This window comes from Atta colombica, unplaced genomic scaffold, assembly GCF_001594045.1.
Source record: "Atta colombica isolate Treedump-2 unplaced genomic scaffold, Acol1.0 scaffold12, whole genome shotgun sequence".
Taxonomy (NCBI): domain Eukaryota; kingdom Metazoa; phylum Arthropoda; class Insecta; order Hymenoptera; family Formicidae; genus Atta; species Atta colombica.
In genome coordinates, this window is record NW_017259206.1 from 6,266,655 (window position 1) to 6,290,895 (window position 24,241).

The 24,241-nt window shown below is 31.6% G+C and overlaps 3 protein-coding genes and 2 non-coding genes across 7 annotated transcripts in view; 2 read left to right on the forward strand and 3 right to left on the reverse strand.

Moving 5' to 3' along the window:
* The window catches only part of LOC108694447 (serine/threonine-protein kinase S6KL), a 66,728-nt gene extending 60,955 nt beyond the window's left edge, over positions 1-5,773 (reverse strand). Inside the window, exons 1-8 of one of the 2 annotated variants that reach the window (XM_018203955.1) lie at positions 5,711-5,773; positions 5,317-5,593; positions 4,903-5,003; positions 4,528-4,801; positions 4,359-4,443; positions 4,176-4,283; positions 3,898-4,056; positions 3,512-3,600 (exon numbers count right to left, since the gene is read on the reverse strand). In XM_018203955.1, the coding sequence (XP_018059444.1) occupies positions 3,512-3,600; positions 3,898-4,056; positions 4,176-4,283; positions 4,359-4,443; positions 4,528-4,801; positions 4,903-5,003; positions 5,317-5,373 (873 nt within the window). In that variant the 5' untranslated portion in view covers positions 5,374-5,593; positions 5,711-5,773. Of the gene's footprint in view, positions 1-3,511; positions 3,601-3,897; positions 4,057-4,175; positions 4,284-4,358; positions 4,444-4,527; positions 4,802-4,902; positions 5,004-5,316; positions 5,681-5,710 lie in introns of those variants that run through there. The other variant, XM_018203957.1, reaches the window with a different exon arrangement.
* Trnan-guu lies at positions 2,994-3,067 on the forward strand. The gene has a single exon. It is a non-coding gene; the product is annotated as a tRNA-Asn (tRNA).
* On the reverse strand, positions 3,320-3,391 carry Trnaw-cca. The gene has a single exon. It is a non-coding gene; the product is annotated as a tRNA-Trp (tRNA).
* A 1,492-nt stretch (positions 5,774-7,265) lies between the features above and the next one.
* On the forward strand, positions 7,266-9,940 carry LOC108694325 (NEDD8-conjugating enzyme Ubc12). The gene is made up of 4 exons (XM_018203742.1): positions 7,266-7,596; positions 7,679-7,773; positions 7,963-8,169; positions 9,102-9,940. Exons 1-4 carry the CDS (start codon positions 7,494-7,496, stop codon positions 9,240-9,242), a joined length of 546 nt encoding a protein of 181 aa, XP_018059231.1. The 5' UTR covers positions 7,266-7,493; the 3' UTR covers positions 9,243-9,940.
* Positions 9,941-13,183: 3,243 nt separating this feature from the next.
* On the reverse strand, positions 13,184-22,331 carry LOC108694513 (importin-7). 2 transcript variants are annotated; one of them, XM_018204073.1, is made up of 19 exons: positions 22,112-22,331; positions 19,991-20,072; positions 19,757-19,907; positions 19,134-19,292; positions 18,895-19,051; positions 18,377-18,567; positions 18,089-18,262; positions 17,860-18,005; positions 17,625-17,776; positions 17,366-17,485; positions 16,897-17,223; positions 16,477-16,663; positions 15,764-15,987; positions 15,595-15,687; positions 15,291-15,517; positions 14,958-15,163; positions 14,467-14,739; positions 14,221-14,364; positions 13,184-14,105 (listed from the first exon to the last, which is right to left on the reverse strand). In XM_018204073.1, the coding sequence occupies exons 1-19, from the start codon at positions 22,193-22,195 to the stop codon at positions 14,038-14,040; spliced, it is 3,165 nt and encodes a 1,054-aa protein (XP_018059562.1). In that variant the 5' UTR covers positions 22,196-22,331; the 3' UTR covers positions 13,184-14,037. The 2 variants fall into 2 exon arrangements, with proteins under 2 accessions (XP_018059562.1, XP_018059561.1); XM_018204072.1 differs by having other exon boundaries at positions 17,625-17,788.
* Positions 22,332-24,241: the final 1,910 nt, after the last annotated feature.

The window sequence follows — 24,241 nt, forward strand, 5'->3', positions numbered from 1 at the left end:
TATATATATATATATAAAACAGTATATCTCTTTGCATAACAGTATGACTTAGATATACTGATTTAAGTATACTGAAACATAACAGTACAACAGTATACCTAAACTTTTACGCAATTACTCAACTTTTCAAAGTTCTAGACTACAGTCATTATAAGTTGCTTCCAAATTACAGCGTAAAGTACAGTTTTACTCGGCGAGCGTTACGATCGCACGAAGGAGTTGCAGGTATTTGCAAGATATGCAAATATTCTAAAAAACGAATGATACATCTGTGAATGATAATATCTGTGGAAAGATGACAGAATGGACGCAAGAGGAATGGATGCAAATGGCACATCACTGCGTAAATCGCTCGCTGATAAATCATGCGATTTGCAGAAGTCCGTATGATAACATTAGATCGTGATAAGCAGCGATTTGTCAATCACATCGCGCTTCAGCATCGCAAAAACGACAAGGATCAACGTTGCGGTTGTAATAAGTTAACGAGTGATTCACGAAGTAGCACTTAGCCGTTCTCGACAGCGTGCACAGAGTACGTACACAGTGTACGTACATATGTGTCATGTCAGATACGATAATCGAGGGCTTCCGCCAGCCGATAAACATCTTCGCACTTCTCTAACACGAAATAACAAGGCACAACGAGCGCGCACCGGCAGCGAATTGAGTAAATGATAATAACCCCTTAATTTACGACCCTTAACCCTTTACCGTGCCCACTTTACCCACAAATCGTTTACGTTACGCAATAAGATCAAATAAAACATGTCTTTCATTGCATTCCATAAATGTTTCGTCGAAAATTTCATTCCATTAAGATAATGGGATTTGCTATCATTATTAAATATGTTTAAGAATAAAATTATTAATTATAGAAACTTATTAATCTTAGGCAAATTTTGATTGATAATGTAAAAACTTTCCTTCAGATAAATAAAGAAATAATTATATATACAGTGCAAATGAAAACGCAATTAAAAAGAAAAAAAAAAAATATATATATATATATGTATGTATACATAGCTTCAGAGATACATTTATCATTCATCTTCAACAATTTAAGTATCTCACTTCAAGTTCAAGAACTGTCTCGTTATTAATTACATTTATGCATAGAATTATTAATTACGCAAAGTTTATATCAATTTTTAGACAGTTTTTAGACAAAGTTTGATCTATAAAAACGGGCTTCCTTTGAAATAAAAAAAGAAATACATAATTATATACATATCGCAAACAAAAATGTCTTTAGAAAGGAAGATATATATGATATTTTTTATAATTATATTCAAAGACGGATTATATATAATCATCATTTATCCTAGACAATTTAAATGTTTGGCTTCGAGTTCAAGAACCGTCCAAAGTCCTTATTATTATAAGGGAAAACATATATGTTGTATTTTATATCTTCAGAGATAAATTATAATTATCATTCATCGTAGACAACTTAAGTATCCGAGCTAAAGGATTGTCCAGAGTCTCATTATTGATTATATTTACGCACAGAGTTATCAATTACGAAGAGCTTATTAATTTTTAAGGCAAATATTTATCAATATAGTATGGAACCGTCTAGCCTTCTTTCAGATAAATAAATAAATAAAGATAATTATATGTATAATGCACACACAGCATAAATAAAAATGTCATTAGAAGGGAAGATATATACATGTAGTATGTACCGTATGTATTTTATATCTTCATAGATAGATTATAATTCATCACAAATATTCATCACAAATAATTAAAGTATCTAGCACTTAGCAGAAGAATCAGATTGTCATAATGTATAGAAAACGCAATAAATTCCACTAATTGTAAGCATCATTCTGCCAAGGGTGCAATAAATTAAGAAAGGCGATCCGCGGATTTACGGCATCACAGTCGATACCTTTCTATTCTCGCAAATGCAATTCCATAACGAATTGACTACCCATGGAGAATGCACTTGCATAAGAGCACCAGTCGCGTAACTGCTCGCGAATGTCGCATCGCCGCGGCGCAAGCCGACATTTTCCCTTGGTGCATCGATTCATCAAAGGGCGAGCGAGCATCTCGATCGTACGGTAATACACCGAGTAGGTAAGCATAAACAAGGTTGCAGTGCATAAGGTGAGTGCTAGCGAAATGTCAAGGCGTGAAAGAAAGAAAAAGAGAAACGAAAAGAATTTTGCAACTCGTCGCGCAGAGATTGTTCTCTACATTTCGTCATATTGTTCTGTATTCTCGCCGTTCAATACTAAATGCCCTCGAAATTGAAAGGTTCCCTAGAAAAAACTCTGCAACCATCATTTTTATGAAATGATGTTTTAATAAAAAAAACGTTGTTTAACCATGCAAACATGAACTACATATTTTTTATATTTCTTGTAAGATTTTTAAAAAATTGCAACATTTTAATCAGAGAGCCGTTCAATTAATTTTTAACTGAACAGAAGCGCTACTATAGTGCTGTTTTATTTTTCATATTATAATATATTGTATTTGTCCATTTTTATTTTTAATAATTTTAGAATTATCATAGAGCAGTTGGAAAGTCATTATAGTAGCTTTGAAACAGTATTATGTTTTGAGATAAAGAATATAATTAAATATAATAAATCTTACCTAAGAAAAAGCTATAAAATTTTAAAAACACCCGCATTCTAAAGGTTAACTTGAAATAAGCACACCTGATACTATTTAACGATATCTTTGAAGCATTCGCCTTCTTTCCTCTGTTATTAAATCCGATGCAAAAATTTTTATTTTTTAATGATAGATTATTGCAGAGTAATAAATCATTGTTTCTATTGCAAAAAAAAATTTATTAAAGCGAAATGTCTGTGTAAATGCAAAATTACTTTTTGCGATTTGTATTTCGCATTTTTTTTTCTTAAGCTTTAAAATTTAATTCATTTAATTTTTTAATTAATGTTTGGAAAAATAATTTTGCGAGAAATAGATGATACGCAGTAAGTGCACTCTTAAGAGACATATAGTCGAATGCCTCCGTGGCGCAATCGGCTAGCGCGTTCGGCTGTTAACCGAAAGGTTGGTGGTTCGAGCCCACCCGGGGGCGATATTTTTTTACAATTATTATACAATTGTTTTTAATATCATATTAAATATCAGTTCGTGATTCCTGTAGATATACAAAAGCACAAGTTTTATGTTATAATATTACAATAGATTGAGGTAAAATGCATAGTCAACTATTTACAAAACGAATGATATAAAAAGATAATTAACGATAAACTAATTAATTTTTGTTATATTTCTTAATTCTGTTTAACTAAAGAAAATAATTAAAAAACGAAAAAAAAAATTATATTGACCCCGACGTGATTTGAACACGCAACCTTCTGATCTGGAGTCAGACGCGCTACCGTTGCGCCACGGAGTCTTGTGATGTTGCCGTCTTCTAATGCAATGATATGGAACGGTACACTTAAAATGATAGACTCATAATATAATATTCGAATGATAATTATAATAAAATATGTACTTAAAATCTATCACGTACCTTATTTGTAAGTAAAACGCAGGCTAACACACCCAGAGACCACCAATCAACTTCCTGTCCATAATGTTCCTTCTTTAGGATTTCCGGTGCTGAAAAATCATAATGAAAACTTCGCTTAAGTATGACAATAAAAGTGTATTTTATATTTTATACAAAAAAATTAAAATATAAAGAAAAAAAAAGAACTTATTTTTATTTCTTTACAATCAGTTATTATGCTTAAAATTGCATTTTAAGATTAATATTCCAAATTAATAAAATATAAAAATGTTTAAACTCATTTTCTAGAAAACTTTATTTTCTGAATTATGTTAATGTTGTAGCAAATAAACAATATAACGAGTGTATGCTTTATAATTTTATATTATTATATAACATTTTCTTACCCATATACTGAGGTGTTCCACAAAATGTGTTTGTTCGTTCTGTACGATGCAACCATTTGGCCAGACCAAAATCGATAATCACAGCATGGCCATCTTCATCAAGTAGAATATTGGTTGTTTTTAAATCTCTGTGTACTACACCAGCATTATGTAGAAAATCTATATACAACACACGTTTTTGTATAAAGTACGGAGATTTCAGATCCTGTATGTCACTAATAATTGAAATTAGTCTTGGCTCTTGTACATACATTATTGATTGTTGAAATTATTCTTACCTATAGCTAAGGCAATTTCAGCTATATATATCCTAACTACTTTTTCAGGCAAACAGCCGTACTCGTCGACTAGTGAAAATAATTCTCCTCCAGAAATGTAATGCATCACTGCAATATTATTTACATCTGTTAGTTTATTTAAAATCAAATTAAAATTTAAATATTGTAATAATAGAAACATACATATATACAATGTCTTCCTGCCTTGCCATCTGTGGACGGAATTCACTATGAAAGGATGATGCCCAACCATTCTCAGTATCGCTGCCTAAGTATGAAACATCAAATCTGTTAAATATTATGTCAAATCTATACATTTATCAAAGCTGTATCGTCTTAGATATGAATATACCTCCTCCTTAGCTTGTCTGACACAATTTTCTGCCACAATCATGGCTTTGCTAATCACCTTCAGTGCAAAGACCTGACTAGTTTCTTGCTTTTGCACCTTATATACTTTGCCATAAGCACCCTTAGCTATTACATCTAAGAAGACATATCCTGTTTTCAGAGGTATCTCCTTGACTGGAAATTCTGGCAGAAACATTGACTGAGAGCGTGAAATAGGCCATACTGTTTTGGAAGATCCATGAATATCCTGTGTAGTGCAATATCCTTTGGTCCAACTAAAGAGTGAATGAGTACAAATTTAGTTCTTGTACTTATGATATTTAATATGTATAGAAATCTGTTATCAAAGACTAATTACAATGCTAACTCATGTTACCTTTTGTGAGAAGCACGGGACAATGATCTCCTTTCCTCGTTAGAAGCCTGCGCTGTTGCATTGTTGACGCAACTTCCACCAAGCAAATCACTAAGACTGTACTGTAAATCAATAACATTGTCTATAACGCAAAATGTTTATATTTAATTATAATGCATCATGCAAAATGCAAAACAGTATCAGGACATAAACATTTTTTTTTAGTAAACTCAACTAAGAATAACATTACATTAATATTACAATTTTTGAATAATGTAATTGTTAATGTAAAACATATTATTATATTAACATATTATATTTTGTTAAATGAAAAATTATTACTAATGTAACGTTACTGTTGATGTTTACCAAACATCAAATGGGAGGAACAAATTCTTTATTATAGGTTAGGATCTGAGTTTAAACAATACTCACCTGACTATCATACTTCTGCTGATTATGACAGTTCCTTTTGGCGTTGGAGTTGCCCATTAAGTGACAGCTTAATCCGATCGATTGTCGATCCTTTCAAACCGAGCAACTATTCAAAAGCGGCGTTTTTCGATACGTCATTCTGCTGTCGAGTTATCCTAAGTTAAAATACCTGTGGCGTGCCGCCAGTTCATTTGCACGTATTCATACTGTTGACTTATAAAGCATGCACGGCGCGGTACAGCGCGTATAAATCGTGTTATCTCACACGGCTTGATGACTGTAAATGAAATTACTAATTATTATGACAAATTGAGCGACGCTGTGCACAGAATTATTAAATCGGACACAGTATGTGGCACAAATTACGCCAGTAACAAGTTAACTAACAAATTACCCAGTGAATCGTTAAAGATGATGCAGAATTTTATTTACAACGAAAGATCGTGCGGCGAACATGCGCAGTACGCAAGTTCTCCCAAAGTCGGCGAATCACGTGAAGGCAGAAGTGCTTTTAAATATATACTTTATGCATATATATGAGACGCTCGTAATTCCTTTAGAACATTCTATAAATAGCTATATTCCATAACTAAGCTAAACGAATGCAATTTGAATTTACGTGAATGTCAGAATTTAAATATATTTCTCCGGACGAAGAAGTTGAATCAAACGTCACTCGCGATGAATTTGAAACACAGAATCGTAAAAGCGCGAAAACATCGTCCGCGGACCTGCGCAATGAACGTTAATTATAGAACCCGAAATTGTAGAATAAAATTACAGAGCAAAAATTATAGAAGTAATAAAACAATTTGACTTATATTTAAGTAATAAGATTTTTATACTGCACTGCAAGTTTATCTGTAAGTCTTTTTTCCTAAAAATCTTCCTATCCTAAAAATTTTTATTAATATAATCCATAACATTTCTTTAAAGAGGAAATTTAATTTAAATACGTGCTTAAATTTTTTTATTTTATAATTGTAATAAAATTTTTTTTAAATTACAAAGTAACTTTTTAAAATACAATTTAATACATTTTTTAGTTCATCTGATATATTCAGCTTTAAAATTGTAACAATACTTGACTAGGTCTTTTTATTTGATGATACAAGTCGACACAAGTCGATAAGTATCATTCTATCTTTGTTACTCTCTGAATATCAAGAAGGAAAGAACAACGCTTGTGTCGACTCTCTCTTGTGTCATCAAATGAAAAACACCCATCTCTTCTGTTAGTGTTCCTCTAATCAGAGTCTGACCACTTGAAATAACGTAAACTGTAGCATTTTCAGTGCTAGCGGTAATTTTGGAACACAGCCTCTATCAGATTTGGTAGAATGACTACTAAGTTGGCGACACTAGTCACAAATGATGATGCCAGTATTGCTACCTCACGGAGAAGATTTAAACTTCTTAATGTCGAAAGTGATTCTATCGGTAACAAGATTAGGTTGATATTACCGATCTCGCCGGTTATAGGAATTCTCATTAAAAAAAAAAAATTATCGATGTGTGACAAAAGAGAATGTACACATGAAGAATAGAGAATAAGAGGCTGAACTTACATGGACGAGGCCGTCAAAAAGCATGGTTCAAAAATAATCATCTGAATTAATTCGATCGAGATGTCGCTTTCATTCCATGACATCATTCTCGCAATTTACATGATAGGTCATACCAATTTTACATGAAGAATGCTTCTTTATACAGTTTTAATGATAATTTACGTCTTCTTGTTATTATCAAAGCATGATATCAAAGAATAATGTCTCTATTTTTAGGTTATGTATGTTCGGTTGTGCATAAGCGTATGAGAAGAGTTTTGCGATTTAAACGCCATCTACCGAGCACTACCAAACCAATTCAGAAACCTGATTTTGACCACACTTTTCAAAGCTTAGTTCGGCCTCTTATTCTCTATACTCCATAGTCATCCATAACGCCGTGGCATCAGCACATCCATGACCGTCTGTTCACGTGACATTAGCCGCTGCGCCGCCTGTGGTGCGTGGTTGCGTGCGAGTGTAGTTGGGGACCAACCGTGCGATTGATCCTGTGGTGTCAAAAAATCAGTTCTCTAGGGTTTGATTTTTGTATGCCGTCCGCGTGACCGCGGCCTGTGCCCGAGTCATTTGCATGTCAGCCCGCGTCGACGTTGAGCGCGCGATCTAATTATGATCAAATTATTCTCGTTGAAACAAGCGAAAAAAGATGGCGAGTCACCCAAGGCTGGTACCCAGAAGAAGGCGTCCGCGGCACAGCTGAGGATCACGAAAGGTTCGGAGCGATGCCATTGAGCCACGTTGTACGCTTTCTGCATGTTCGTTTTCTCTCTTACTAGGTGCTTCTTTTTTTCTAGACATAAACGAACTGAATCTCCCGAAAACGTGTGGCACGGAATTCCCAGATCCCGACGATTTGCTAAGCTTTAAATTAATCATCTGTCCAGATGAAGTAAGTAAACGCTTGCTCCGGATCTTATAGTTCTTACAGTCAATCAGATCAATATCACTTTTCTTGTCTTGCCAGAAATTGAGATTATTTTTGGTGTTTAGTTTAGATAATTGACACAGTGGCTCCTTTTAACATTAACATTACTTTCTTATATCTTAATAATCTAAAAATTTTTTTTAATTGTTTCAGGGATTTTACAAAGGTGGTAGGTTCGTATTTAGTTTCAAAGTCGGGCCCAATTATCCGCACGAGCCACCCAAGGTGAAGTGCGAGACTCAAGTTTATCATCCTAATATTGATTTAGATGGTAATGTGTGCCTCAATATTTTACGAGAGGACTGGAAACCTGTACTCACAATCAATTCCATCGTTTATGGTCTCCAGTATCTCTTTCTAGTATGTTTACTTGTTATCATTTCTGATATCATTTTCAGTTTGTGATGTTTGGCAAATAAAACTATATTACTATAATATATAGACAAGAAAATATTAGGCACCTTATTAATTATTATTTAAAGTTTAGCTCAAAAATGGATTTATAAAATTTGCTGTGAATTATCCTTTGTTTTAAAAATCCTTTAAACTTATGTATGGTGCCGGTAACCAATAAATAACAATGTTGATAAATTCCAGATGAACGAAAAAAGTGTCTAATATTTTTTAAACTGTATTATTATAATATTACGTCGCATGAAATTCTAATAACAGTATTTATAGTCAGTATTTATTTATAGTCAGATCTTATATTTAAGACCAAACTTAAATGCAGTCTTAAGATATCATAAATCAATTACGGGACTATATTAATGTCCTAAGATATTAAGAGATGGTTGAGATAAGAACATATTAAGATAATTATGAATACCTATATTTGTAAATATACACATCTTCAGTGGCTACCAAAAATTTCTGGCTAATAATAATTTTATTGTATTACTCAGATGAAGTCTACAAATAAATGTCTACATAAGTACCTAATACATTTTAGTATTTAAAATATATAAAATATTGTGCTTTTATAAATTGATTGATTATAAGAATTTTAATTGCTTGAACCAAAAATTGTAAAATTCACACAGAAATATTATTAGGCATCTACTTTGACAAATAGCCTTCCTTATTTGTATTCAAAAATTTTTATTGATAATATAAACTAAAAAACAACACACCCAAAAATTATTATAAAGTTAAGTGACTTGGCAGTCATTATGTATATGTATATATAAAACCTTCTCTCAAAGAATCTGAGAAAATTCTTATTATTACCAAAATTTAGTATATAGAATTTTGTTTTTTATTTGAACTAAGAGGAATAAATGTTTTGACAGGAACCAAATCCTGAAGATCCGTTAAATAAGGATGCAGCTGAAGTTCTACAAAACAACAGAAGGGCTTTCGAACAAAATGTAACGAAAGCGATGAGAGGTGGTTATGTAGGATCCTATTATTTTGATCGGTGTCTCAAGTGATACAGTGCCTCACCGTCAATACTGTACACGCTTCTCCAAGGACTCACTGTAGGTGAAGAGATCCTAAACTACGGAATTAATGTAGGACCACATGGTGTCCTCATTGTCACTTGCGTGATAATATTAACATATTTACTTTCTTTGTGTCTTGCCAGGCCTATATACATTTAATTGGAGACATATTTTTTTCTTAGCAAAAAACTGGGGCGATTTGAATGCATCGTTCATTGTTTTCGATGAATTACCAAGAATGTTTATTGGCCATGGCATTATTTTAGTGAATTTGAAGTGCAGTGTTGAGGGGCTCGTAGAATTATAGTTTGACATTTGGCAGAGAGATAATAGATGTTACGATGTGATTTAAGTGTGTTCCATACATTTACGATTCTGGACCCGAAATTGGATAGTTTTTGGATCCTGAATTTTTAAACTTGTTTTGCGATTTTTATAGATATCTTAATTTATAAAATATTTATTTTCTAAGGGGCGCAAGGAGCACCTATTTTCATAATAATTCACCGTAGCATCTATCAAAATCTGCTTTCATTAAATATATGTACAAGTAACTTATGTATTTTGACTGAGAATGGAATATAAGGCTGTTACAAAACTGCAAATATTTCGTTTGGATTTTCGCAAACAGCAAATTTTTACACCCGACAGAACAGTTCTCTTTCTGATATATGTAAAAATAATTCGAATGTCTTCTTTTTTGTGAGAAAAGTTAAAATTTATTTCACACTAAGCGAAGAAATTGATTTCCTTATGTACAAATACAAACCTTACAGCAGTCATTAATAATTACGAGATTACAATACAATCGTGAGATTTGTTATGCTACAAAATTTAATTTATTATATACTTCGTAATTACTAGAAATATTGGAAAGTATATTTTCAACGTCACGCTTGTACAGAGTCTATATAAAATAATTGAGCATATCTCAATGTAGTTTAGAAAAATTGATACATGCAAGAATCACAGAAATACTTATATAACGAAGTATATTAAAATGTGCCACCGATATTTCTTTCTGCTATTTGCTCTTATATTGATGTATAAATCGGAATATTTAGATAACACCATATATATCTCTTCAATCTGTAGACATTTTGGAATTCATAATAGTAAATATTTATAATAATATACTAGTGAAAATAGAAATGAAAAATAATGATAGTGTATCTATACAAGTGAAAAAAAATTGTCCTTTAAATTTTAATTACACACGTTGAAATTATGTAATGAAATTTAATATTACTATTTTTCTGAATTCTGATCTTATTTAAAAAATAATCTACGATTGTGTGTGTGAATTCCAAACTACTATATGATTGCATATATTTTGTTGTTTATTAAATATTAATTAGACAGATGTAAGAAAGAGTTAAATGCTAATCCACAAACATACTGTAAACTCCAGAAATAAAGGTCTTGGATAAATAAATAAATGACAGATACATAGAGACTACATTTTCAGTTTAATAATGAAGTTTCTATAAACTTCATCTGTATATTAAAGCACCAGTTATAGTTATTTTACCTCTTATTAGTTTATACAATATCAAGACTTAAGCGTATATGTGTGATGTTTTATCGTAAGACTCGCCGCCACTACCATTATTTATAATTTATTTTATTCATTATATAAAAACTACGGAGAGAATATGCGTGTGGTAAATATTCATTACAAAGAAGTTACGACTTGTATCCTATAAAGAGCAAAGGAACAGCTTTTTCGTCTCTTCTCTCTATCAGTTATTTTAATTTATTATTCTTTAATACAGTACTTCTAGAACTTATGAACTAGAGAAGTGTCCTGGCCTCATTCCGACCTACAGCTTATTCTGCTGTATTCTTTAATTTAGGTCCCGTCTGCATGTTAATGTCTCAAGGCACTTTTTTTAAATATTTTTGTTTGAAAAACTGACACAATCAATATTAACTTTTTCTTTCATTACATGCAAAGATTTTAACTGTACTAAATGAGTCGCGAGTTCGGATCACAGTGCGAAGAACGATAGTATCTTATTTGATTGCATCGTACTGTTTATGAAATAGATACGATATTAAAAATCGCTTTTTATGCTACATATATCTCCGACAAACACTGCAAGAAATCAATAGTCATAATTTCAAATGAGCCAATATAAAAGCAGGGTACTGCAAAATAAAATTGGCGAATATAAGAAATACGTAATTTATTTATGTTATTATATTAGAAAGATTATCATGTATACCAAAAAACTTTTCTTTCATATATAATGTCTCATTTTATCAAATTGGAATATTGTAATGTACTGATAATAACTATGTTAACTTTCAAATATCTGAAACTATTTAAATCGTTCTGTTACATGTAAAGTATCTCTGGCTTTTTGAATTTCGAGAGACATACACATTATATATAACAGATACATTAAAAATGTTGAGCAATAATGTACACACACATTTCTATATCCTTGACTTATGTTATTGATATTGTTTTATATAATTATTTATTTTTACCATGTCACAGCAGAATGTTTATTTTGCAACTATTGAGTGTTTCCTTCGCTGCGATAGGACTATTCCTCTAGAATGTATAATCACAAAGAAAATTTCATGGAAAAAATGTTATGATTATCTTAACCGAAAATAATGATATTTTTTGTTCAATACAATTTGGCTATAAGTTATTATTATAATTATTATAACCAAATTGTATTCATGGACAAAAATATCATTATTTTCGATTGTGACAATCATAACGCTTTTTCTGTGTTTCAATAATTGCAAGATAAATATTCTATTGAATATGATCTTTAAGATTAATGTTTATTATGAATAAAATGTGTAAGGATTTTTTAATATACTCCAGGTATATTAAAAAGTCATGAATCTTATTTTTTCGCATTTCTAATAATATTTTCATGAAATATCATATATCGAATTCTTTATAAAATTGAAGTTGAAGTTCTAAGTTTTTAAATATAGACAATTCCATGTTTTTGATTTACAAATAAATTAATGGTTAACAAAATCTATTATGTATATTATCGTTTCTTCTGCGCTATCCGCGCTATTTTTGCATGCACCCTGTGTAGAAAATCTTTATCAGAAAAATTGAATTTGGAGTAAATATCAATGATTAAAATTATTGCACAGCAATTTCTTGCAGCTTTATATGAAAAATAGACAAGTCTCATATTCGATAAACAGAATAAAGTTTGGTCGAGTATATATCATAAAGAAGCACATATTCTTATCAACAAAATGTTGACAACCTAGTTTCACTATCAAATAACATTTTAGTACAAACTTGGACTTAAATACAAGATCACAATTTATATTTTGAAGCGACACGTAATTGACACATACGTCCTTTTGCATTTCGATATAAAAAGCTCTCTTGTGCAGTAATATCATTTCACTAACCACAGCACAGAACACCTCTTCTTTGTACGCCTTTATCATTTTGGGCTCTGATATTTATTTCTGCTTCGAGTTCGTCCTACATAATTGCAATACCTCATGAAAGAAAGAGCTCAGATTTATTGTTAATGCCTTTTAATACAATATAGATATTAATTCATATTGTATTACGAAAAAGCATTCGTCTTTTAAAATACAATATGCATATTAATCCATATTGTATTATAAAAAGTATCTTTTATAATATATTCATCTTTTATAATATAATATGGATATTAATTCATATTATATTATAAAAAAATCAAAACATAAGATTGTAGATTTTGTTACAGAAGCTATTCAAAGTGCTTTCTTAAATCATTCATGCTCTATCCTTCAGGGTATAATTTGGACAGCATAAAATATGGCAGAACTTATCTTTTTCAAAACAAAGCAAGCTGTGCTGGGATTTATGTAAAGTGATTGGTAACTGCAGAAAAATGTTTGGCCATATGTAATACAATATACATTTAAACGAAGACTTGAAAAAAAAAAAAACAATGTTTATTTAAAAATCTAAATTACTCTTATCTAAAGATTTTTGTGATAAGCAACATTTTGCAAGTTATGTCTAGTAGCTTTGACAAGTTTCATTTTTCCTTTTCAGTAGAACAACTATTAGCAAATAGATCTGGAGAATGTACAGCATATTTTACTGAACTAATTGTTAATATCAAATAACATAGTTTATACACATACTCGAATTTCTTTTGATATATTTGTACCAACAATTTAACACAATTTGTGTAACATATATTTTATAAACTAAGCGATTTTTTTTGTTAAAATAATTTCATATTTAGGCAAATAATTGAGGGTAAATATACATTTTATATGTATATTTGTGTGTATGCGCGCGCGCGTGTGTGTAATGAGATACATATCTAGCAAGCTATGTTAGAATTTTCTTAACCAAAAGTACTTTAGAGTTAAAATATTTCAATAGTATAATTTAAAATAATTTTAAATTGTCAAGAAAATATTATAACTTGCTAGATGAGGAGTAACATTTTGTTTGAATAAAAAAATATCGAATTGTTATTTATAATAAATGTGTAAGAGATGTGTAATATACATTTTCACATGATAACTAAGTAGCAAATCTGCTGTCTCATAAAACAGTATGCACAAAACTGATGATCTCATGAGGATAAAATTTTAGTCTTATCTTTGTTAGAATTGCCTTAGTAATGTACAATTAATTTACACAAAAATAGTAAATAGGAAATGCATAATATTTTCGAAATAGTTATATAATGTTCATGTGCTACAAATATCCAATCCAGATTCAGTATAATTTGTTTACTTACTTAGTTAACCTAAAATTGAAATGATTAAGTCTTTATCGACTTAAAGGTGTTCCACCGAAGTTAAACGAAGTGGGCACAGTCTGTAAGTGAAAGACGTATCCTAAAAAATTTAAAATTATAGATTAATGAACTAATATACAGAATAAAAGAATATGCATATTATTAACTCATACATCAATGCAAATTCTCAATTATTAAAAGCAGTACAAGTTTACCTCCGCTTTGCTCGATCCTTTTACTCTCTAAAGCTGCTTTGCGTTGATCCGCCAAAAGAATAATTTCTTGTAAAGCTTTCTCTTGTTCAGGACTAAGAAGACTTGTTAAGGCTCTATACCAAGCCATGTCGGTTCTTTCAATATCTAGTTAAAAATAATAAATACACAATATGTATTTTAATACGTTTTAATACGTACCTTGAAATCATTTATATATATATAAAATATTATTTTTTAAATATTTACTTTGTATAACTTCCTTGAAAACAATATATTCATCTTGATTAGAATCCTCTGAATCTAAAGGTGTAGTATAGCTTTCAAGAGCAGTCTCTTCGTTACCATCATACTCTGAATCGTCATCATCGTCATCTGATCTGTGATCACCGTGTCCATCTTGTATAGTCGCATTAACGTTAAAACCATGTTGAGCAGAAGTTCGTGTTATCTTATCCTGTAATTTCTCGAGGTATTCTTGATTAGCATCATCTATATCGTCTTCGTCTGATGATAAGACATCTAAAAATCGAATTTAATTAGATTATATAGTTTATCATATATTTTATATTCTCTTATTTTTCTCTATATTTTCTTATTTTTGCTATAACTTTAAATAAAATATTTTGGGATCTTCATATAGGGATCTTCATAACATTTTTCTCTTATTTCTATTCATAGAACATATTACTAAAGTTTGTAATAAAAAATCTGGGACACTCTCTATACAAAATATTAACCTTCGTCAATATCACTTTCTTCCTCATTCTCGTCATCATCGTCTCCATCTGTGACCTTAGCGGCATATGCTCTTTTCAATCCTTCGAATAGCAAGATTAAGGATGGAATAATTTGCGTTGCACATTCGTTAACAGCAGGTGGTCTCGCAGGACCCATGCTGATTAACGTACACAGTCCAAGAACGCACAATTTACGGTCGTGCAAGCTATAGAGAAGATCAATCATTATAATCAAATCATTGTAATTCGTTATCACAAAGAAAATTAATATCTTAAGTATTTGTATTTTATTAATTTCATATTAGAATATTTTTATATAATAAAAATCCATACCCTAAAAAACAATCAGTATCATTGATCCACTGCTTTATGAAACGCGAAGCGAGCGGCTCTGTTGATTGATCAAAGTTTCCTTGTAATCTGTCCATTGTTTCCAGACAAAGCGCGGGATTATAATATAAAGCAGCAATGACTACTTGAAGACACATCGTTCGCAACTCCGAAGTTTTAACTTCGCGCATTAGGCGTTCGAGGACTAATTGTACAAGTGACGGTATACACTAAAATTGAATCATTTTATTCGTTTATACTTCGTAGGTGATAATATATTTGCACATAATTATGGATATTACGTTACCTGATCTATACGTCCTTTACATTGCAAAATTATAACTTCTAATAACTTGGCAGCATGACACTCTGGATCTTCACCACCATCACCAGTCAAAACCTTCAATATAGAACACAATCTTGTTTAGAAACTAATATTATTAGATTATATATAAAGAGAATATTCTGTTACTTACAGTTTTACACATGTTGAACATAGCAAGAACATGATTTTCATTCGATAAAAACGCCTGAGTATCGACAGTGATGTAATTATGTAGCGCAGGCATCATATCAGTAAAATAATCAAAACCATCTTTTTGAAAGAGTTGATACATGAGTTCTAAGACTTTCCACATATCTTCAGATATACCTTTACCCGTTAGGTCGTAAACTAACGATAAGGCTTCTTCATAAAATTCTGATTAAGAAAAGAAAGCAGTTTTTTTAGGATGCTTAATATCACAATAAAATAATATATATAGATCAGAGGTATATTATACGAAAATAAGTACATATACAAGTAAACATTGTAAATAAAGTTTGTGCTAAATGGTTTAATAGTAAAACATTAATCTACTAAAAAAAATCCCGGATTCAATTTCCAACTTTATTATCTCTCTCTAGTCATATATATATATGACTAGAAATATTATTCTGCTGATAAAAATAATTTATTTCAAGAACAAAACTCCAAAATTACTTGGTATAAATTTGTAATTAAAAAAGATCAAATATCTAAATAAATAGAAGACAGAACAGTATTCTTGAGTTTATTGGGATTTCTCTAATAACTATCTACAAAGAAAATATGATTACTGAAGTATAAATCCATACGGAATCTATTAAATCCACGTAATCAAGAATCACCAAAACGGAGAATAAAAATTTGAATGAGAGAAGAACATACCCATTACGTTATGTCCGAAGATGTAAACGACTACTTGGAGGACGATCGGTTCGAGTTGCAACAAAATTTGGGGGTGTTCCTCCATTACCGTTAACAGTGTTTCTATTGTGTTCAACAGGCCCATTGCTGTTATCGCCTTCTCATCGCTACCTTCATCTGTTTCAAGCACTTGGCTAAATGTAGCAGCCTGAAGAATATATACAAGAATATATACCATTGTTCTATTATATAAAATTAAAATGTAACAATTATATAGATTCTTAAATTTTAACACAAACAAAGAAAATCAAGGCTAATAAGTATGCGATTAAGAGGCATAAATTATGATGTAAAAACTTTATTAGTATAATTTTTTTCGTTTCTATTATATAATTATTTTAACCATACAATTTTTCTTCAAAATGCTATCAAACTTCTTACCAAATGCTGGCACACTTCCACAGCAATTGGAATTAATTGCACAGTATATGTGCAGACGATCTTCTGCATAACACTCGTCAAATCATCATTTTCAGTTTGCCTTATAATAGTCAACAATTCAAGTGTTATTTGTTTAATTAATGGTTCGATGTATTTTTTAGCTTTTTGTTGTGACGAAAGCATCATCTGAAGTGCTATGGCCGCTTCGACTTTAACAGGCAAATCTTGATCTCTCAAGAGGGCATTTGTAATTAACCCGACTGCATCAACTAAAATTTGTTCCGTTTTAAACTTAATTTCTGAGAAGTAATGCATCACCCAGCAGGCCTAAAAGCAGAATTAACAATTGTCACTGCTTGAATATATTTCTCATTTTATCATTATTACGTAATATACTTGTAACATATATATATATATATGTATATATATATATATATAAAATAATGTTTCTAATTATTGTCTTATTTACTCTCGCACGCATATGTCCATGAGGACTGTTGAATTCGGGAAATACGTATTGCAGTAACATTTTGTCCATTTGTTCCTTATAAACTTTCTTCTTCAATAAGACATCGGCTAAACTTCCAATCTAAATAAATCATAATTTTACATGTTATGTTAACAATACACTAAACACATGTGCAAAAATAAATAATAAAAAATAATGTAGTATATATAGCCACATAAAAAAAATTAAAATATCGGACACATTCTGACTGATAACGCACCATATGTAATGCACCATCTTTTTGTCTTGGATCTGCATTTGGACTAGTTAACACTTCCAAACAGAACTGCATCGTTTTTTGTAGCATATCTTTTCGTTTTCTACATGCCGAATGCAACAAGGTTTGTGCTGCTGTAACCGGTGATACAAAATCTTCAAAAATATCTGAAAATACATTGATATTTCAAGCTCTCTATATATTTTAGATTAATGTGTTTTAATTAATTCAACTTTACCGAATTTTACTCTAATGTATTCGTACGGATCAGTATTCCACAATTCCTCATCTGCGGCAGAATATGAGAGAATGGGAAATAAAACATCACGTATAATCTCGAACATGTGAGGCTTCAAAAATTTCCAAGAAAATGCATGGCTCACACTAGAAAAGATTATCACGTTAATTAAACTTTGCTAAGTCTAAATAAAAAAAAAACCTTCATTTGTTAACATATAAATCCTTACCCCTGATTGATATAATTGATTGATTGCTGTATTACTCTAGGAGAGATATAAATTTTCCTACGATATTGATCCAAGATCTTTAAAAGAACTTCGAGAATACCGGCACTGAAGGTTTGCAAGTACCATTCGGAGAATTCTTTATACTCTTTGGTTACATTTCCTGGACTACCGTATCTATAATTAACAGTGCAAAAATCAAAGAATGTAAATATCTTTTCACTTTCATTATTTTCAACTTCGTTATTTTTGTCTTTCGATCTTTCGATCATCATTAATGACTTTAATTACCTTTCGAACACTCTGTGTAAAATATGTAACGCCCACTTTTTACATTTCCACCATGGAAGTTCCACGCGTTCGTTATCATCAAGATCTGGATTATTAGTCTCTGGCGGTACAGGCCTATCAGCTATTTGTCTTATCACATCCATCCATTGTGAGAATACTTCTTTCGAAATAAGATCAAGAGGAAGTGTGTACTGCAGGAATAATCATTAGGTTTTAAGATACTTACTCTTTCAAGATCTATTGGTGAATTCGATCATTCATACTGAATCAATACACATTAAAAACTGTTTTGTATAAAATGTCTAAATGCAGTGACATCAATATAATCAACTGTGACAATTAAATAATACATGTATATTCCATTAAATAATGTGACAATTATCATTATTGGGGTATGGGTACTGAATCAACCAAAATATTCAATTTAATTTTGCTAATTTCATGTATAGCAACTTTTAGTAACATTAATGCAAATAATGATCGAATTTACTACATTATATCTTTAAATCTTTGCATACCTGTGTAAGTGCAAAGAAAATTTTCAATATCTGTTTCTGAAGTAGAACGGACTGTTCAGATGAATCTGGCAATAAGCGTAATATCAATTGATAGATCATAGGGAGTAACAAATTCATTGCTTCATTTAATGGTCCCCTATCTTCTGCTTTCTTGTACCTAGTTTCAGGATAGAAGTATCGGAGCATTATAAAACTGTTTTCTACATAATGGAATACTAAAGGCATACAATAAAACATACTCGAAATTTTTAACAAGCTGTTGCAGCGCGAGGAGAACACCAGGCCAGCACGCAGCATCGGGATTTTGAAGATATATTGTAATTTTGTCCACTATTTGCGTCCATCTTCCAGGGAAGTCGTATTTAACTATATTACTGATGCAAACTGCTAATTGAATTCTAAACAATACAGATATGTTATGACAATTTTAATGTGTACATTTATATCATTCTTTTTACTTCAAAAGTTCACAATTCAACACAATTCAAAAAGTAATTTTTTAAAAATATTTACTATGAATTAAATAAATATTACTTATTAATCATCAAAAGCACAACTTAATTTCATTTTAAAAATCATCAAAATTGTTACAAAAAGATTATTGATTGAAGATTTATTGAGATTTAAACAAACAATACACATCAGCATTCAAAAAAAATTATTTTTTTTAAGGACTGCAAAATAAAAATGATAAAAATGATATTTGATGTTAAACAAATATTCTTTTTGCAGGTATATTATTTGGTAAGAGAATTTTCTAAATAAAAAGTAATTTTTTTCTTTTTTTTTTAAATAATTTGATGTTGTTGCTTTTAAAATAAGAATTCGTTTTTTAAAATAATTAATACAAATCGCAACTTGCCTAATTAAGTCCGGGGCGTGTACCACGGCATCTACTATGGCATCACGTATCATTGCACGATCTTGCTCGTGAATACTAAATTCTATGGGCCCACTTTCAACTTCTTTATCAGCCCAGTGTGAAGTAATTAAATTTTTTAAATAAATTACACCTATAAAAATAACGAAATATTAAGCCTTGTAATTTATTATTTGTTTTCAGTATTACATAAAAGAATCACAAAGAAATATTTACCAGCTTGTCTAACAGGCATATCGACTTCATTTGACATTACTACCTGCAATAGCGTCGGTGCAAAACCAATAATTTTGTGAATCTGAAAAATTTAAACACACACACACATACACACACACACATAGATTTATTGTTTATAATAACATTATCGCATTATTGCTTTGATGCTACAATTCTACTCATGGTAACTTATAGAATATACAGAATGCGTAAACAACAGATAGCATGAACTAACACATAATTGTGTTCTCTGCAGCTGAACTACTGCACATTCATTATACTTAAAATAAAATAAATATATATTTAAAGTTTGGCGAAAGCTAGAAAGTAGTTCAGTAGAGAACAGGCTCTGTTTTTTATAATTGAATTAGTATATACTCTATATACTTAATAAAAACCTATTCTTTTTAACTAAACTTTATGCATGGCTTGTCTTTTCTTTTTTTATTTTCTAACATAAGAGAAAAGGAAGCAAGGTAAATGGTACAGCAAGAAACAAAAAATCCATTTTCTCTGTTTCTGTTAGACTGTAATGGAACTATCTTTTGCCAAATATCAAACATATACTTGTCTCACTTTAAATTCCAAAAATGTACTTCAATCCAGTCACAAAAAACAAACCTAAAGATTTAGTACAATTCATGCCCATTTCCACCAATGTAGATTAACTTTAATCTTGGTTCGATTTACTCTTTGTCTTTTTTTAATCTTTAGGTCCAGTTCCACCTCATGGTTAACTGAAGTTCAACTTGTTTCTTATCTCTTTCCAATTAAAGAATTGGAAAGAGATAATGAATAAATTGAATCTCGATTAAAACTGTGAATTGGAACTGGACTTTAGAAATAGAAAAAGATGAAGAGTAAGTTGAACCAAGATTAAAGTTACAATCTACATTGGTGGAAATGAGCATCAGTGCAGCAACAAAGAACAGAGGTTTAATTTTTATAACTGAATCCTCTTTATATCCTATTTGATATTTGACAAAAATGAGATGGAAAATTCTAACATTACTGCAGTGCAATAATAAAAAAAAACCTAAAGTGAGATAAGTGAGATAAATATATTTCAATATTTATAAGAATGAAAAGGAAAATTCTAGTATAGTTCAGTGCAGTAATAAAAAAATCTAATGTATGAACTTAAGCCTGCAGCACACAATGCTCGTTTTTTTGCTTGTTGGATTGGTAGTTTGGAATCTAGTCATCGTATTGGCTGCAATACCAGCATTGCCAATACGACGGCAAGATTTTAATCCAGCTCGCAATCCAGCAAGAAAAGCCTGTGCTGCAGGCTTTAGGATCATAATTTTAGGAACATCATTGCATTATCATTATCATTACTACGATGTTACCGTTATTCTATAGGCTCGTAATTTATAGAGCATTTAGAAGCATTTAGAACATGAATAACAGATAGCATATACATAACACATATATATTTAAAGTATATTTAAAGTATATAAAAATAACATGCTAGCAATATATAATACAGATTGCAAAATTACAGATCATGTTGGGATAATTTCATTGAACAATACGGCACGTTAACACGCAACGTGAAAGACATAACTGATCCATATGATCTCGAGAATTATATATACCACGTCGAGGGTCAAAGGAGTGCAGGCGCTCCGAGAATATCTCCTCGCGCGAGGAGAGGTTAATGAGCGCGAGCATAGGTCCGCGTGGGTCCGAAAGTCCAGCTAAAATTCATCCTAAAACTCGGACAAAAGGTATCCCCTTTGTGATCTCGCTGACCTCTTTCTCGTTGGACCGAGCTTGTCGCGATTGCTTCATCACCAAGAAGAAACGAAGTCTGTCGAAAAAAAGATCCCCTTCCCCCTTTCCAGCGGCGGCGGGAACAATGATGAGCACGCCGGCATTATTCTCTTGGCAAGAACGCGTTTCCCGGTTTCACATATGCAAAATCGGAAACGAGGATCGACACGAGACGAGGCCACATGTGCTAGAGATTCTCGGAAGCTTGTCCTCTCCCTCTTTCTTTCTCTCTCTCCAACCCTCGCACACGCACATTCTTTCTCGCTCACTCCTTTAACCTTCCGCCGGGTAAAATCGCACAAGCACGTTTTCTCTTCTAAATTCGCTCGCGAATTTCCATACCTGGTTGAGCTGTCCCTCTGCTTCCTTTTGCTGCGCGGGATCGATCGTCGCCCGCAACAGCTCGGTGAGCTTACGCGCGTCCATCGCTCCGGGCCGCCTCAGCTCGTCTTGTATTAATTAGACGCCTGAATTTTTGCGAATCGAATATCCCAGCACCAGACTTGACCCGGCGCATTCACCTCGCACTGCTTGCTCCTTGCCTGGCCTGGCCCAGTGCAGTCACGTGACACAACAACATGGCGGCGTGGATAAGCTTTTGAATCGTCGCATCCGGTCGTGAAGTATGCATCTCGTGAGATGCGACCCCTCTCCCCCCAACCCATTGTACTTGATTATGCGTCGATGCAATGAACATCGCCTTAAAGTTCGATTCCATCAATGGTTGCATAAATGCATTCAGCAGAGAAAACAACCTTATAATTGTTGTAAAATTCTTTAATATGATTATTAGTTTATATATTTATAGAGTATTTTATTTGCTAACTCTCGACTCCAAGTCCATGATCTGCTGTTTTTAGCTGCAAAAAAGAAGCTAAACTATACAAGAAAATTGTACAGCCAAATGGCTGCGTTCGGTAATCACACTACAGATTCGGTTACGGTTACAGTTGCTGATCGATTCTATTTTAATTTAGTTTTTATTGAAAAGACAACTTAAAAAAAAGACACCTTTTCATCATCTTTCTATGGTTGTCGTTTTCGTAAAGCAAAAAGTCTACTAGAGGCTTCCCATTTGGTCGAAATCATCGCCATTTTAAAGCCAATATTACATCCGTTTTTTGTCGTACGACGAATTTTTTAAGCGTTTTAATTGGCTGCAAGACAGAGAGGATCTCGGAGCTTTGTCCTACAGCCAATTGACAGGCTTGAAAAATTTGCCGTATGACAAAAAACAAACGCATGTAATATTGATCTAACAGCGAATGCCAAAACACCAAAGATTTGTTCGCATCTCATGCTCTGACCTGCTCTAAAATGTTCCTACTATATATATTTACTTACTCTAACGTGCTCGTTGAAATGAGTAAAAACTATAACAAGAATCAATTTACTTAAAAGAAAAAAATAAGCTAAACTAATCCGAAAAACATTCATTGTAAGTTTCAAAAACCAGTAAAATAAACAGCTCTATTCTGGAAAAGAAACGTAAATGAAAAATTAGGAAAATATTATAATATATGTAACGTATACTGTAGTATTTCCCTAGACTTTCGTATAAGTTTTCAAGAATAGACCTGATAGTGCGATACTGGGCTCTTATTCTTGAGAAGTATCGCATGCGTAAAACTAAATATTATAATATATGTTACATATACTAGCATTTCTCTAGTTTTTCGTATATGATATTTTTCAAGAATAGGGACCCTAGCTGATAGCATCGCAGCTAATACGTTGGCAAGATTCTAATCTAGTTAGCAATCCAGCAGGAAAATAAGCATCGTGTGCCGCTTTAGGGTATATTCGCACAAATTTGCATAGTCGCATAAACATATGCATGAAGAAAATTGTCCAATTACATTTTACGTGTGTTTTTTAGAAGAAATGTGGATAATTTTCTTTATGCATACATTTATGCAAGTTTGTGTGGATATAGCCTTAAAGCGGAATCTATAGAAGTTGCTCAAGATTCGAGATGGTCTTAAGCTAGTGCATGAACTAATCAGAGAGCCATATTAGCATCTTGCTTGAGATTAAGAACGGATGGATTCCGCTTAATTTCAACGATGCATTAAAACATATACATTATATGTGTATTTAATTAATCATTATGATGTATACCAATTTGATATATCATTGGCTGCGTTTAGCGGACTCAACAATTGAATGGGCGTTCACTGTTATTGGTGTATTCTTTTAGATCATTCAATCAACATTTTAGATCTGAAAGAATATATCAATAGCGCTCCCTCAACCGTTGAGTCCGCTGAACATAGCCATTCTTTAAATACATTGCTGAAATTAAAATAATTTAATAGAAAGTTACTAGTTAGTACGTGTATTAAGGTGTACACGATATAAACTAGTCCTCTGTGTTGCTAGCTCAGTAGTCAGGAGCCTTAAAGAAATAGATATATGTATAATTAGAAAGAAAAAAAGTTTATTCGCGTTGCATGTTCTAATAAGCTTCAA

Excerpts from the sequence above, each read along its gene's own strand:
- LOC108694325 (XM_018203742.1), top strand. The coding sequence starts at position 7,494 with ATGATCAAATTATTCTCGTTGAAACAAGCGAAAAAAGATGGCGAGTCA. Across the intron at positions 7,597-7,678 it reads ACAGCTGAGGATCACGAAAG|ACATAAACGAACTGAATCTC; the intron begins GTTCGGAGCGAT and ends CTTTTTTTCTAG. Across the intron at positions 8,170-9,101 it reads GTCTCCAGTATCTCTTTCTA|GAACCAAATCCTGAAGATCC; the intron begins GTATGTTTACTT and ends ATGTTTTGACAG.
- LOC108694513 (XM_018204072.1), bottom strand. The coding sequence starts at position 22,195 with ATGGACGCGCGTAAGCTCACCGAGCTGTTGCGGGCGACGATCGATCCC. Across the intron at positions 15,518-15,594 it reads GTAAAGGACGTATAGATCAG|TGTATACCGTCACTTGTACA; the intron begins GTAACGTAATAT and ends ATTCAATTTTAG. Across the intron at positions 14,740-14,957 it reads AGAAAGTGATATTGACGAAG|ATGTCTTATCATCAGACGAA; the intron begins GTTAATATTTTG and ends TTCGATTTTTAG.